Source organism: Ascaphus truei, chromosome 2, assembly GCF_040206685.1.
Source record: "Ascaphus truei isolate aAscTru1 chromosome 2, aAscTru1.hap1, whole genome shotgun sequence".
In the NCBI taxonomy this organism is placed as follows: Eukaryota; Metazoa; Chordata; class Amphibia; order Anura; family Ascaphidae; genus Ascaphus; species Ascaphus truei.
This window is the reverse complement of record NC_134484.1, coordinates 93524180-93539882: the sequence shown is the minus strand read 5'-3', so window position 1 is coordinate 93539882 and position 15703 is coordinate 93524180. Positions and strand designations below refer to the sequence as shown.

Below are 15703 nucleotides of genomic sequence, written 5' to 3'. Positions count from 1 at the left end.
TGCCCAGCCGCCCCGGGCAACACCCATGACAGGGGCTCATCCGTTTCTACCGGATCATCCAACCCTGCGGACCCCTTAGGAATAATAAGGCCTGCCTGGATTCGATCCCACCTTACCCTTAGGGCCCTAAGGTATGACTCGTCGTCAAAGTCACCGGCAGCCCACCAGTGATCAACCACCCCCTCCCTCTCTAAAATAAAGCAGGTGCGGTCAAACCATGATACATACCCCTCGTACAATGGGGCCCACCACCTAGTCTCCTTCCGTTCCTCGGAGCTAGGGTCTGTACTCTCTTCTATGGACTCCTCATCAGGCCCACCAGAAGACACCCCAGATGTACCCTCAGATCTCTCATTAACTCGTTTATGCTGAGAGATGTTTCGTACGGTGATACTAAGCCCACTAGGGCAATTGCTGGATACCGACACTTGCCGGGACATACTCCCTCCTCCCTCCTCCCTCCGACCCTCCTCCCTCCTCCCTCCGACCCATCATCCGACGTACCCAAGTCCAGGCTTCCAGTCCGATCATCGGAAGGACCCCGTGACTCCCCGGACAACCCTAAGCTGGAACTGGACCCAAATAAAATAGTGACGGGTACAGGGGCTTTAACTAGGGCCTTGGGGCTAACCTTGGGTGTGGACGGGGTTTGGGGACGGGACCGAACAGTAGGTACTGACAGGGTTTCGACCTGCTCTCCAGCGATACCTGTCTTAACGTCGCCACAAAGTCCATTCTTGTCTCCTTCAGCGGGGACTTTGGTTCTGCACTTCGAGCGCCCGTTCCCCCGGATAGTAGGGGATCGTTTCCCGCTGCTGGACCGCAGAGGCGCCACCATCTCCCACTCGGTGCCGCTCTGATCCTCCGGAACCACTTCCACACACGCACGTGCTGCGACGCCATCTTGGGATGGATCCCCAATCGAGATCTCTTCTTCCACCATGACATCCGGCAACGCCCGTCTGCTGCGCGATCCAGTCTGGCTCTGGACTCGCTCCTCCGGCTCTTCCTCCCCTCGGTTCTGCAACAGGCACGGTGTCTTAGTACCTCGCAGGGTCGGGGTTGATCGACCCGCATCCGATCCACTAGTCACCACGGCAGTGGGACTCCGGCGATCGGGTGGTCGCGGTACGGGAGACACTCGACTCCGCGTCTCCACACCACGAGGAAGTTCATCCCTCCATGGCGTACCAATGGTATGACAATCTCGTCTGATGACTGTCTTACTCGCCAGCTTTGCACACTCCTCGTCCGAGGATTCCAGTTTGCAGTTCGGCCGAGGCATCCCAGTAGGAGACCGGCGATGGGCTCCTCGGTGATCACCTCTCCGATGGCTGAGTTTCTCCGTCGGAAGCACCAATGCTGGCTCCGACTCTGCGGGACTGGCACTCTTGTTCCAGAGAGCTCCCGGCTGTTCTTCTATTGGAATCGGGACATTCCCGGCCACTCCCACAGCTTGCACCAGTACGAATGTGGTCATTGGCCACATGTACTGCAGTCCGCAGTGGGGGCATCTGGCCTCGCTGCCCACGGCTCCGCCCGGCAATCGGCACTGCAGGCAAAGACACGCCACAGTCTCCACACCCTCCACACGGATTATCAGGAAGCCTCCTGGAGCCGAATAAGGGTGAGTGGAAATCACAGGACCTTGGTCCACTTTGTCAGCAGCTTCAGCCATCTTTACCAGCGGAGGCACTCGTCTCAGAGGTCTATACTGATCAATGGCTCTTCGCAACTGAAAGGCATGGGCTGATGTAGCAACCCTTCCTCCCATTTTCTCTGTCGACATCCGGTGTAACCGCAAACCACTCCCCCTGGTTGAAACTAGGGGGATGTCTCGTAGATTTGTAGGCTGACCCAGCACAGGTGCGGAGTGAGTCATAGTCCATGAGGGCGCGGCTCCAGCTTTCGCGCCAAACTCCTCAGCGGGGTGGAGTTTTCTGGTTGGCGCCAATCCTGGCCAACATTTAGCAGACTGCAAAGTTGCAAGACTTTCTGCAGCATGCCCACGCGGCGTCCCGGGAACGCGGGAACCGCCATCTTGGTAAGCATTGTCTTTTCTTTCATTGAAGGCAGCGTCTGGCTGTTTGTTAATTGGGGTATAACAAAGTCCATTTCGTTCCTCCCATCAGATTACACTGTCCTGCTCATTATTCTCAGGGGTATCATCCCGAGAACAAAAACACGACAAACACGGCGCAGCCACGGCTTTCACGCCATTCCACAACAAACTCACAAAAGTCTCTTCTGTAGCTTGTTCTTCGTCCACGCACAGTTCATATGCGTGTTCTTCCTCTGACCGCAATCCTGGACCTTCTGCTCTATGCAGATCCTCCATTCTTGTGGTTCTCTCTCTCCGCCATCCTGGACCTTCTGTTCTGTACAGATCCTCCATTCTGACAGGTCTCTCGTGATCGTTGAACACCGATTTTCTGTACGTGGAGCTCCGCTCTGCGGGGCAGCTACCACATCTGTACAATAAACATGCCTTGTGCACCACCTTGTGTACCTAACGTAGATCTGACTCGTGTTTGCACTACCTCAGGCTAGGCTCACTCTTTCTGTGTCTACTGTAACACGTTCCTCCAGTCTGTGCTCCTTGGTAAGTGATCTGGAATGGAGACTAGAGTACTCTGGCTCTTCCATGCAGTACTTTGGGCGTCGACCTACTTTTGGCTAGCCTAGTGCGGACCCGTCCAGAATTCCTGCTCTCAGTTACCAGTTTACCCCTTAGGCGTCCCCCGCTAGCGCTACCTCAAGGCGACTAGAACAGCAATAGCCCCCGGCTCCAGACTCACTAACCCCTTACGGATCCCAAGGCGTCTTTGCGGCATGCAGCTCCAGCATCTCCCTGACTACCCCTGGCTCCGTCCCACGCAGCACAAAGTGGCAGCAGACACTTCTCTCTTTCCTAATGTGTGCCTAGCAAAAGCCTGTCCTGTTGACAGGTATCTCAGCAGCGCCTCCAATTGTAACGGGTGTTCCCTCTAGCCTGACCCACCCAATCTCATATTGGCCCGTGTGGTCTAGCCAGTCTCCCATTACAAGGCGTGTGTGGTGGTGCACCTGCAAGCAACAGGACTCTTGAGTCTCCCGCTTGATGTTATTAGGGGATGTCATCAGGACAGGTAGCTGAGGTAGTGGGTACGAGTCCAACTTACATCATGTGCAGCGCCTCCACCTCATCAGGATCTGTGCTTCCGCAGGGAGATGGTCCTGGTGAGGAACTCCTTCTTGGTGCCATCCACTGTTGAGTAATCTCACACTCACACAGTGGGGTTCTTTTTCTCAAGGACATCTTTATTGAATACAGGGATGTAGCAGACTGCCCCATGCAGCTGCCGGCTCTAGCCGCACATCTCTCCGTGCTGTCCCTTTGCCAGGTACGCCCTCCCGTATTGAAGTGGGATTCCCTTTCTCCTAGGGAGATCACCGCTGCGCCAGGTCCCTGGACACAGTATGGCGTAAACAAACTTGATTGACCACTCTGCCACCGCTAGTTACTGCACTAGGGTCACAAAAGTGGTTCTTCAATCTCTGTACCTTCTGGTTACTATTTCTCCACCAACAACAACACTAACTGTCAGTGTTCTGCCCTTTATACCTCAGGGGGCAGGCGCATCTCTGAGGTCACTATCCAGGGACTCAGAGCATACAGCCACTCCCTTCCTTACACAGGGCACCACACTAGGGTGTGAGGGAAAACCTCCATAACTACTGTTGGCAGGCCTGTATTTACCAGGACTTACAGCCAACAGGGAAGATGTATGCAGTCATTATTATGCATGGCTACATGTACATATATCATAGCCTTCCGGCCGCTATGTCTTTTCCTGGGCCCTACTAATGTAAGCCCTGTTGGATGGGATAATTCCTTCATAAGCCCTGTGTGCTTTTGCATCATTGGATTGTAAAAAGAGTATCCAAGGGCGGGCCTTAGCAACAGCCAGAGAGTGCCAACCTGAGGAGTGGGTACTGATTGGACCACACACTGGATTTGAGGGCCTATCAGTATCCAGATCTGGCTTGTTATGAGTCAGAGTTACAGCCACTCCCCAAAGGATATAAATATTGTCACTTTCCTAAATTCTGGGTCCTTGTCATTCTCTCTGCAGTTGGGGTGACTACCTCAGGCTTCACCAGGGAGGAGTGGGGACCCTTCTGTAACCCGAAAAAAAATAAGCAGCAAGGGGACAGGGCCTCTGAGGCATCACCAGAGATCCCTGTGCACTCAAGCAATAATGGACTATTGCAGAAAAGAATGAGGCGTTTCCTGATGCTTCCCCAGGGCGCGTGGTACTCATATAATGGCGCAAGAAAATATGTTTTATTGTGTGTGGCTCCTGCAGAAGGAAAGGAGTTGCGCATGTACTATGTTCTAAAATGGCTTTTCCCGCCGACATCAGGGAATCCATGTGTTGCTGGATTCTAACTATCTCAAAATGGCGGTTCCCGCCGCTACAGGGAAGCCTTTGCTTTTTTGCAAAAGTTGCATCCAGTTGCAAGCTTTTGCTGGATCCCAGTTTGCAAGAAACAGCGCGAACTGCCGAAAACCCTCCCCTCCTTCCTTGCTCCTGATTGGACTATACTATTCAACAGGGGGAGCAGCTGGGTGTGCCCTAACGGAGCAAACAGGATGTGAGGAGCCAGATACACTTGTACTTCAACAATACCAGTAGTCGTGCATGTAAGCTGCCTTACTTGCTCCACTATGAGAGAACTTGGCCACATATATGAACCTCGGGCCAGTGTGCTTGAGAATTGCAAGGAAGACCCCCTGCTCTACCAGCAGGCCTGTGCATCACTACTATTGACCGCTTCTGGAGAGAGAGTTCCACAGAGATGTTCACGGCTGTAACCGAAGTCTATCGGGGAGACGTGGGCATAACCAAGGGATTCTGCCGTGACCCCCCCAGGTATCTCGTGCACCACCTCTACTAACTGTCATCCAGAGAGAGAATCCAGCAGAAGTGTTCGCGGCTGTAACCAGACAGACCGTGAGCCTTTCCCAGGGTTCTGTAGAGGTCTGTTGGCATCTACAGAGGTGTCGAGATATGCGCCCCAACCGTGCATCGTGACTGGCTATATTCAGATGCGAGCTGAGTATGGAGCTGTTCCTTACCGTGTCCAGTGTGACACTTACCCCTAGTAGTACTCGTATGAGCCCTGGAGAGTGACAGGAGGCTGTAATCTGCATACAGACAGGCTCTGTAGAGTTTTAGGCCTACATGAATACCATGAATGTCCAGAGTAAATCTGATGTATGCTGCTAAGTGCTCTATACATAGTGTGAACAGTATAGGGGATAGAGGGCAGCCCTGTCTTGTTACATTTTGGATGTGTATTGTTACATTTTGGATGTGTATTGTGTCAGAGGGTAAACCTAAGTTGTTTACCTTGGCAGTAGGATTTGAATAGAGGGCTGCAGTTCCTTGGACCAGTGACTTAATGACCTTTTATGCTGAAACCTTCTAGAGTGGAGAATCATATAGGACCAGTCTACATGGTCAAATGCCTTTTGGCATCCAGGAAGAGGGGTATTGTCAGGATCGCCTAGACCTCCTGCCTAGCCATAGCTTCTTTGTCCACTGGGTGTGCTGCTGACTTCTGTTGGCTCTGGGTTCCTCTGTCTGTCTGTCTGTCTTCTTGTTGCTCCTCTCTCTGTCCTTTATAGCTTGCTTCCTGTCTGTTGGTTTTGCCTTTGCTTGCTAGTCAGACTCCTACAGTATGCTCATGCCTGTCTTTGATCCTGACCTGTTTCCTGTACTTGTACCTGTATTTGAGTCTGCTCACAGTAAAAGCCCTTGCTAGTTATCTGGCTTGTCCCTGGTTATTCCTGCTCCCCGGTCTCAGTCCCTGCTCCCTGTTCTTAGTCCCTGTCCTGCCCCGCCTGTCCTGTTCCAGTCTCCTCGTTGCCGACCTCTGCTTGTACCTAACTTCGCTGCCTGCCGCCTGCCTCGGACCCCTGCTTGTACCTGACTTCGCTGCCTGCCGCCTGCCTCGGACCTCTGCTTGTGACCCCTACTACGCTCGTGCTGTTCCGGCCACCGAGATCCTACCCGCCACAGGAGTCCCCCGTGACAGAAAGCAAAGGCCACTTCTGGATCTTGCTGGAACAGATTCTTCTTCTGCCTGCACCCTTTCCTGCCTGCTGCAGCTGACCACATCCGCAAGGTTGAAGATAAGTACTTTCGTTTCTTTTTTGGAGATCCCAGTTGGGAAGGTTTTTTTGTTGTTGCTGCTAGTGTTCTGCAAGAATTATTGCGCTCATAACGAAAAAACATTTTTTTTCTGAGACTAGAACTGTTGCTGCAGAGACAATTGCAGTTTTCTTTGAGATTTTTCTTTTTGTGCAGTGCCTGGGTTAACGCTTGCAGTACCTGCTGCCACCTTTTTAGACTCTGACTTTTCATCCCCTGGACAAGTCTGGTCTCTGCATCCCTGGTTGGACCACTGCTGTTCACAGGGTTCCCATTTCAAATGTTTCTTTTTAAATCCCAGTTGGGACCCTGAAGGTTTTGTTGCTGCAAAGGTTTCTGCTGGGTTTTTTGTGCCACTTTCTCCCTAAAAAGAATTCCCTATTACAAAAAAGACCCTTCCCTGCAGTACCTGGTTTTGCCATTTTGAGACATTCATTACCTGGACAGGGGTTTGTCTCTGCATTGTGGGTGGGCCACTGCAGATTTTCAGACTCTCACATTTCTATTTGGGACGGTTGCCTTGGCTTGCTGCTTTCCCTGGTTGGACCACTGCTGTTCACAGGGTCCCCATTTCAAAGGACAAGAGTGCTTCTATTATTTTGTTACTGCATACTGTGATTTTTCCTGCAATCTGTAGTTTTTCATATGATTGGTTCTAAGGTTTCAGGTTTACCTGCAAGTTCCCCTAAAGTTTGTTTCTCTGCAACATATGATATCCCTACGCCTGATATCAAAGGTTTCAGATTTGACTGCAGGGTTCTCTGTCTGATATTCCTATGTCAAAAGTTTCAGATCAACTACAAGTTTTCTCTGTATTAGTTTCCTGCTGTCTATGATATTTCTATGCCTGATATCAAAAGTTTCAGATTCAACTGCAGGTTTTCTTTGTCTATATGATATCCCTACGCCTGATGCATAAAGATTTAGATGTAACTGCAGGTTTTCTCTGTCTGTCTGATATCCCTACGCCTGATATCAAAGGTTTCAGATTTGACTGCAGGGTTCTCTATCTGATATTCCTATGTTCAATGTCAAAAGTTTCAGATCTAACTATAAGTTTTCTCTGTATTAGTTTCCTGCTGTCTATGATATTTCTATGCCTGATATCAAAAGTTTCAGATTCAACTGCAGGTTTTCTTTGTCTATATGATATCCCTACGCCTGATGCATAAGGATTTAGATGTAACTGCAGGTTTTCTCTGTCTGTATGATATCCCTATGCCTAATGCCTAAAGATTCAGATATAACTGCAGGTTTCTCTGTCTATGTTTTTTCCTTGCATTTATAATCTCTGTGACTGATGTTAAAGTCTTTAAGGGTCAGCTCTCCTATCTTGTGTCTCTCTGTGTCTAATATTCCTGTTGTTCATTCTAATGCTTCTGTTTTAAAAACACATTTCCTCTTTACTGGTGTCTTGGGAAGTGTGGTTTAATTATGGCTCCCACTCAAACAGTCTTGAGCAGTAAATGTGAACACAGTACCACTGATTCTTCAGAACTTCTCAAAGCAAGGAAGAAGAAGAAGAAGAAGAAGGGAGGCATTACTGTGGAAGTTGCAGAAGGAATTAAGAATGAAAATTTAACCTCAGAGTCTGCATTTGATGAAAGAGATATGCTGCAGCTTAAGGCAACTCACAGACGTAGCCCAAGAATAGTGGAAGAGAAGAAAGATGCTCCTACTCAGACGCTTCAAGCTGCACAGAAAGCGATTGATTGTCTTTATGAACGTTTAGATAAGGAGCAAGAGGCCAAGATTGCACTACAAAGCTGTCTATCTTCAGCAATTGCTAAGTGTGTTCTCCAGGAGAAAGAAAGAGAGCAGTTGGAGAGGGACAGGGTAATCCTGTCAAGTAAGCTGGAGAAGGCCTATGCTGATAATGCGCAGTACCAGAGTTTCATGGCTCAAGTTGGCGCAAAACTGGAAGCCTCTGAGGAGAAGAATTGCCACTTCAACATAGAACTACGTTCTTTGAGAGAGATCTTCGAAGGATTAAATAGCAGTTTTGAAATGGTAACCCAGAAGTGCAAGAATCTCTGTGTCCAGGTCAGTGAAGGAGATAAGAAACTCCATGAATTAGGAGAGGAGAAGAAGCAGTTGGCCCAGGAAAAGTTGGATGTGCAGACAGCACTGCAGAATGCAGAGAGAGTGCTGCAAGAGGAACGTGTCTCCCTGGAGCGGCGCACTCAGGCAGAGAATATGCTGCAGAGTCAGCTGCGAGAACTACGTGCACATCTGCAGGACGCCAAGGAGAGATGGGTGAATGCTGAAGAGAGACAGCGAGTATTGCAGGAGGAAAGTTTCCAGACTGCCTACAAGATAAAGATGCTGGAAGAGTATTTGAGTACCCAGTGTGTCCCCAAAGAACAGCATGAGGAGCTGAAGGTCACACTGAGCATAACCAGAGCCTCGCTGGAGGAGGAGAGGTCTGGGAGAGCACGGCCCGGTTCTGCCTCCAGCAGAAAGTCTCTTTCAGACTCTGGTTCCACAGAGACATCCCCTCTCAGTCCTCCTGGAGACATGGGTGAAGTGGGCGACCTGAAGGAGTTTGTTCTGCGCCCCGCGCCACGCGGTGTCACCGTCAGATGTCGGATCAGCCGAGACAAGAAAGTGATGGACCGAGGACTGTACCCCACCTACTACATGCACCTGGAGCGGGACGAAAACCACAAGCTCTTTCTTCTCGCTGGGAGGAAGAGAAAGAAGAGTAAAACGTCCAACTACTTGATATCTATTGATCCGACCGACATGTCCCGGGAGGCGGGCAGCTTTACTGGCAAACTCCGATCCAACCTAATGGGGACCAAGTTTACAGTGTTTGACCGCGGTGTTAGCCCAGCCAGGGCTCAGGGACAGTCAGAGAATGCAGCGTCCCGGCAAGAACTGGCGGCTATTTGCTATGAAACTAACGTCCTCGGGTTTAAGGGTCCCCGGAAGATGGCGGTTCTCATTCCCGGAAAGAATTTCAATCACGAGCGCATCCCTTTCCAGCCACACAATGATTCGGAGAGCCTGCTGTCTAAATGGCAGAACAAGTGTCAGGAGAACATCATCGAGCTGCACAATAAGGCCCCCGTGTGGAATGATGACACTCAGTCTTACGTGTTCAACTTCCACGGGCGTGTCACACACGCATCTGTGAAGAACTTCCAGATTGTGCACGACAATGATCTGGAGTACCCTCTGCCCACTGACAAGCCACCAGAGGTGGGTCACCTTAAGTCGCCGTTTCATCAAGGCCTCCGGTAAGAGCCTGGAGGATCGTCCGGAGAACGCTCTTGAGAGGGGGGAGTAATGTCAGGATCGCCTAGACCTCCTGCCTAGCCATAGCTTCTTTGTCCACTGGGTGTGCTGCCGCCTTCTGTTGGCTCTGGGTTCCTCTGTCTGTCTGTCTGTCTTCTTGTTGCTCCTCTCTCTGTCCTTTATAGCTTGCTTCCTGTCTGTTGGTTTTGCCTTTGCTTGCTAGTCAGACTCCTACAGTATGCTCATGCCTGTCTTTGATCCTGACCTGTTTCCTGTACTTGTACCTGTATTTGAGTCTGCTCACAGTAAAAGCCCTTGCTAGTAATCTGGCTTGTCCCTGGTTATTCCTGCTCCCCGGTCTCAGTCCCTGCTCCCTATTCTTAGTCCCTGTCCTGCCCCGCCTGTCCTGTTCCAGTCTCCTCGTTGCCGACCTCTGCTTGTACCTAACTTCGCTGCCTGCCGCCTGCCTCGGACCCCTGCTTGTATCTGACTTCGCTGCCTGCCGCCTGCCTCGGACCTCTGCTTGTACCTGACTTCGTTACCTGCCGCCTGCCTCGGACCTCTGCTTGTGACCCCTACTACGCTCGTGCTGTTCCGGCCACCGAGATCCTACCCGCCACAGGAGTCCCCCGTGACAGGTATTGATTGGAGTTTGGTGTTTTTGGCAATATGTATAAGGTCAATATCTTCTTCTTGTGTTATCAGTGGCTCGGCATCCTGGGATGAAACCAACTTGATTTCCATGGATTAGGCATAAATTAGCTCAGTCTATTTGCCAGAATTTTTGCAAAGATCTTGATGGCCGAGTTTATCAATGAGATGGGCCTATAGCTACTACATTCTGCTGGGTTTGTCCCTTATTTATGAATTAGGGAAATTTGAACCCGCATCATGGATGGTGGAAATTGTGTGTCTTTTAGAGTGGTGTTAAAGATTTTGAGCATGTATGGGGCTAGGAGGGTGGAAAATGTTTTAAAGTAGAAATTTGTAAACCCATCCAGGCCAGGGTCGTTGGCATATTTTAACAATTTATCCTGATTAGCTTTATCTACCTTAGAAAGTCGTGCCTCAGACTGAGTGTTTTATGATTTATTTTTTTATGGTTGGGCAGCAACCTTTTATTAGATATGTTCCTGATGGCTTCAGCCATGAAGACGAGGATGGCCTTCATCCTGGGTAGGGTAAGTAATCAAATTTATTTTTAAGATCTACATTGATTGCCATTGTGGCTATCTAGGCCCCAATTGGGGACCACAGTGATTATCAATGGATGAAAATGCTAATTGTTTTTATTATGTGATTTTTTTAAAATTTATTTTTTTAAATTTAGTTTGATGTGTCCAGTCCTAAATGTTGTTTCAAAAAAAGAAATTTTAGACTCCGGGGCCTATTGTAGTAGGCCCCCTACATTGAACGTGTTGGCATGTTTCTAGTTCATGGTATGACATTTGTGAAAACCGGTATTCACTGAAGCAAATCGCATTTTCTATACAGTTTGTTACAAAAATGACATACCACACTAGTTTGTATTTGATTTACAATTGAAATGAGCTGAACATGCGATTTCTCGTCCCTCAGTCTGTAAGCGCTGCGCAGAGAGAACAGAGAGACGCTGCATCTCCCCGCACAGCTCTTACAGGCGATTGTACTGTTTTCATTTTTATTTGTACTACATAGGATTGAAGCAGGGGGTTTCTGGAGCTGAACTGCATTCATTTCAGGTCCAAGGATCCCCTGCTTCCTGAGGTACAGGCCTCCGTATCGGGTGCTGGTATCTCCAGCAAGTTTAAATGTCCCGTGTCACGTGACCAGGAGATTTAAACTTGCAGAAGATACCAACACCCCATACTGGCTAACTGCCAGTACCCAGTTTGTTGGTGTAGAGTGGGTGGGTGAAGGTTGTAGTTAAGCCTCACTGGATGGTTACGGGTTGGCTAAATCCCTGCATTAGCTTAGCGGTTCCTACCACTAAGCTAATGATGGCATTAACCCCTCTCGCTACCCATCCGGGAGGCCTAACTACCCACTCCAGGTCAACTAACGCCTTCACCCCCCACCATCATACAGGAATGGGAAAAAGCCCTATTAGCCAACCTCACCAAACACAGCAATGGGCAAATGGGCAACATTTTGCTGATTCAAAAACAATAAATAGCCAGCCATCCTATAGTAAATAAAAGTTGTACTTACCCCTGCTAGGTTAAGGCCACCCTCATGCTAGCCCTTGTCCTCCTTTTCAAAGGCACCAACATTTACATTAAAACATTATCTATTGGCCAGTAACTCCTTATTTACCTTAACGGGTAGTAAATACGATGGTAATTAAGAGGTTAACCGTTTCCATTACCCACATGGGAGACCAAACCACCCTCCCCAGGATAACTACAACCTCCCCCAACCCACTCTACTACCAACAAACCAGGTACTGCTATTTAACCCCTTCATTACCTTAGCAGTTAACCACTAAGGTAATGAAGCTCTGCTGTTATTTTTCTCCCAGGACATGAAATGAAAGGACGTCAGCTTCGTAGATCCTCTGGTTTCAATCCATTGTAGAAAAAATAAAGGATACTCCATCCGATGCAAATCACCAATCTTATCTCGCAACCCTTTAGGTGGTGTTAAAAAAAAACGAGTATTTCAGCTGCAATTTGCATGTCAGAGCTCCTTGAATAGCAATTACTGACAAAAAAATGCAAATTTTAGCTTTACTTGACCTACCGCACGGATTGTCGGAGCAACGTGCGAAAAGGGCTTACTGGATAGCTATACATGCAACATCGCTTGCAAAGTACACTTTACATGCGTTAAGTCACTTATCTATGCTACTAGAATAGGTCCTTTAGACTGATAGTTTGCTTCTCTTCAGAAGAGATCAGAGTTGTAGTCCTTTGCCAACAGCTGTGCTGGCAACAGCACCCTTCTCTGATTGCATCTGGCATTCCAATTTTCAGTGATGTCAGTTAGGTACTGTACCAGACATTTTCCAGTTTCTAAAAAGAAATTAAAACAGTGTTTTTAACTGCCCAACTGGCACTGTTTCTCCGATGGCAGTCTCAGAATGACTAAAACTAACATAAATGTCAGTCAAGTGGGGAAAGTCAGTTCTATGTCTCGTGAGATACATAAACACTGTGGACCAAAACAGAGACATTTTGCTGATACAATTTTGCTGTACTGCACGCAATTTTGTTTTTGTCTTTTAAGTTTTTCAAGAAATCCAAATATGTTGTAAGTGAGCAGTACTGTACAAAATTTCCCCTGCAATAATTTTATACCATGTTGCTTCTTCTAAAACGTATATTTCTATACAACAGAGGCAAAGAACATCCTAATAGACACAAAGAATGTAAAATAGTTTACAATAGATTTAAACAGATTCCCTGTTGACAATAATTTTCTTAACTCTGTTTGCGGCTAGGGAATTCAGCACTGCAGAGATCTCTGTCAGTGAAGAAGTTAAACTCTAGATATCAGTATTATAAATGAGCTTATTTTCATGAGCCTACTAATTCAGTGATGAAAGCTATTACCTCATTATCACGTCTGCTACACAAATATACCCCAGAATATTACTAATCTATTCTTCCCTTTTTCAAGAATGAATATGCATTAAGCATTTTACACATGCAAACCTGGATTATAGAAGTTCAGAGTCAACGACACTCAGAAAAGCTGGAAGCAGATTGTATGCAGACACATTTATGTTTGGTCAGTATCTAATATGGGAAAAGGGAAAGATGGGGATAGGACTCTCGCTTCAACTTAATTATATAGAAATGTAAACGGACACAGGTGCAATAGGAAAAAAGGATAAATGGAGAAAGAAATCGATATAGAATGCATTCTATGATGTCTGATGTAAAATGAGTGTGAATTAAAATACTTTAATTAATAATATTCTAAAAATATATACAGATTGGTAGGATAGAATCTATGGCCAATCAGTGAACTAAATACATAAACATAAAGTAAACACAGGATACCAGTTAATCCTTAATAAATCCACTTGGAATAAGGAGTTGATCATGTATCCAGAGCTGATTTGGATAATTAGACTGGAGTCTAATGACTAAAGTTAATATCAATACTTCGTCTTACAGCTATAGTACAGTAATTGAACGAATTGGGTAAAAAAAAAACCCATAAAGATTCCGGATAATGTACATATAAGACCGGATGGTCAATGATTAGCATTTAGCTCACTATAGAGTTCACTATTAAACAGTCAGTAAATGGACTCATACAGTATAGCTCATACAGTATATACAAAAAAAAAGTTGGATCCAAGTAATGTCCAGATAGTCAAACAGACCATCCAGATTTTTGTCATGGTAATCCTTTCTTAGTCACATATACTTGGTCACTAGTTCTAATACCTTTACAACCCAAATCAGACCTATTAGTCTTTTTTAATAATAGGGTGACTCCTCATCCAAAATAAAGGAGGGCTACTGGGCGTGGTTAATTGTATAAAACAAGGAACAAAGATGTTCAGAGCAACATCCAATGTGACAAAAATACAAAGTGAAATACCTATATATCTTTTGAAAAAGGGTCATTTAGTTAACCCTTTGGACAAAGCGTATAAGCCTGCGAGCCACTTTCAAGGCATGACCATAATATTGCAGGTCCTAACACTAACTGATTCAAACCCTTTATTTATCTCTATAATTAGAGGAAGGATGGTCCTGGCATTGAACCTTTTCGAAACCAGCTGCATGAAAAGAAAACCTGCTTACTTGGACAGAGGGGAGGGACGAGATTTAAACCCTGGGTGGGAGGAGCCACTAACCTCCAAGACAGCTGAGACCAGCTGGACAAAGTTTACAAACACACAGAAACCCAGCAAGCTCTCAGAAACCCCCCAAAATTACCACAATATATATATGTACATACAGGTGCGCCGACGAGTATTCTAAAACTTGCCTTAAACTTGCCTTGGAAAATCTGGGGCTATCACCAGATACATGCTGGGTACATGCTGCAAACATTTCAGTGACATTTCTGCAGAGAGTAATGGCCCATCGTATTAACACAGCAGGGGTCCCTGGCAGTCCCATTCAGTTTGAATGCGACTGCCAGGGACCACCGCTGTTAATCTGAAGGGCCATTAGTCTGCCTGCAGAAATGTAACTGAAATGTTGCAGCATGTACCCAGCATGTACCCAGCATGTACCTGGGTCTTGTTGGGGATAGTCCCAGGTTTGTTTTAGAATACTCGTCGGCACTACAGTAAGTGTCAAAAGGAGTACTACTGGATGTGGCTAATTGTATAAAACAAGGAACAGAGAAGTCCAGAGCAACATCCAATCTGACAAAAATACACAGTGAAATACATATATATCTCTTGAAAAAGGGTAATTTGGCCAAAGCGTATAAGCCTGCGAGCCACTTTCAAGGCATGACCATAGTATCGCAGGTCCTAACACTAACTGATTAGAATCCTTATTTACCTCTATAATTAGAGGAATGATGGTCCTGGCATTGAACCTGTTGCAACCAGTTTGTAACACGTAGCTCTTCACAAACGAAGCGCGACCACGGTGCTGAGGAAGGGAATTGGTTAACGCCGACCCACAGCCATGCGGGCGCACCTAGGATGTAGAGTAGTCGTTCAAGCCAGGTCAGAGTTATAGATTGGAGAATGGTTAAGGTATTTGCCAAGTTCAGGAGTGGAGAGTTTTGGATTGTCGTAGTTCGTAGCCAGTTCAGGATTGGAGAGTATCGGATAGTCTGGGTACGTAGCCAGGTTCAGGATAGGAGAATGTCGGATTGTTGGAGTACTTTGCCAAGGTAAGGACTGCAGACTGGAGAATCATCGTACAAGCCAGATCAGGAGTAGAGAGAAGCAAAGTCCAAGGAGCTAGCAGGGTTCAGGCAACAAGAGGTTAAACAGCATACAAGGCAAGGCAGGATTTAGCAACCAGGATGTGGCAACCAGGATGTGGCAAGGACGTTACAATGACTATGCTCAGCAATCACTGACTGCAGACGGAGGGTATATATAGGAGGAGCTTCCAATAGCTAGCCATGGCGGAACCAGTAAGTGAGAGTCGATTGGCTGCTGGTGCACACAGGTGTGCCCTATGATGCAGTCTAATCAGGGTTGAGGGTGGAACTGTTCGCGCGCCGTCCTGCATGAATCACTGAGGCCAAGGGGCAGCGTTTAGAGCGTGCGTCACTCCCACGCCGATTCCTGGGACCAGAGAGGGTCGGGGCCAGTCGCGCGATGACCCACGCGCGTCACGGAGATCAGAGGG

The 15703-nt window shown here is 47.4% G+C and overlaps 1 protein-coding gene across 1 annotated transcript; it reads left to right on the top strand.

Annotated features, from left to right (window-relative positions):
• Positions 1–6635: 6635 nt before the first annotated feature.
• On the top strand, positions 6636–9814 carry LOC142483128 (uncharacterized). The gene has a single exon (XM_075583193.1). The coding sequence runs from the start codon at positions 7635–7637 to the stop codon at positions 9444–9446; it is 1812 nt and encodes a 603-aa protein (XP_075439308.1). The 5' UTR covers positions 6636–7634; the 3' UTR covers positions 9447–9814.
• Positions 9815–15703: the final 5889 nt, after the last annotated feature.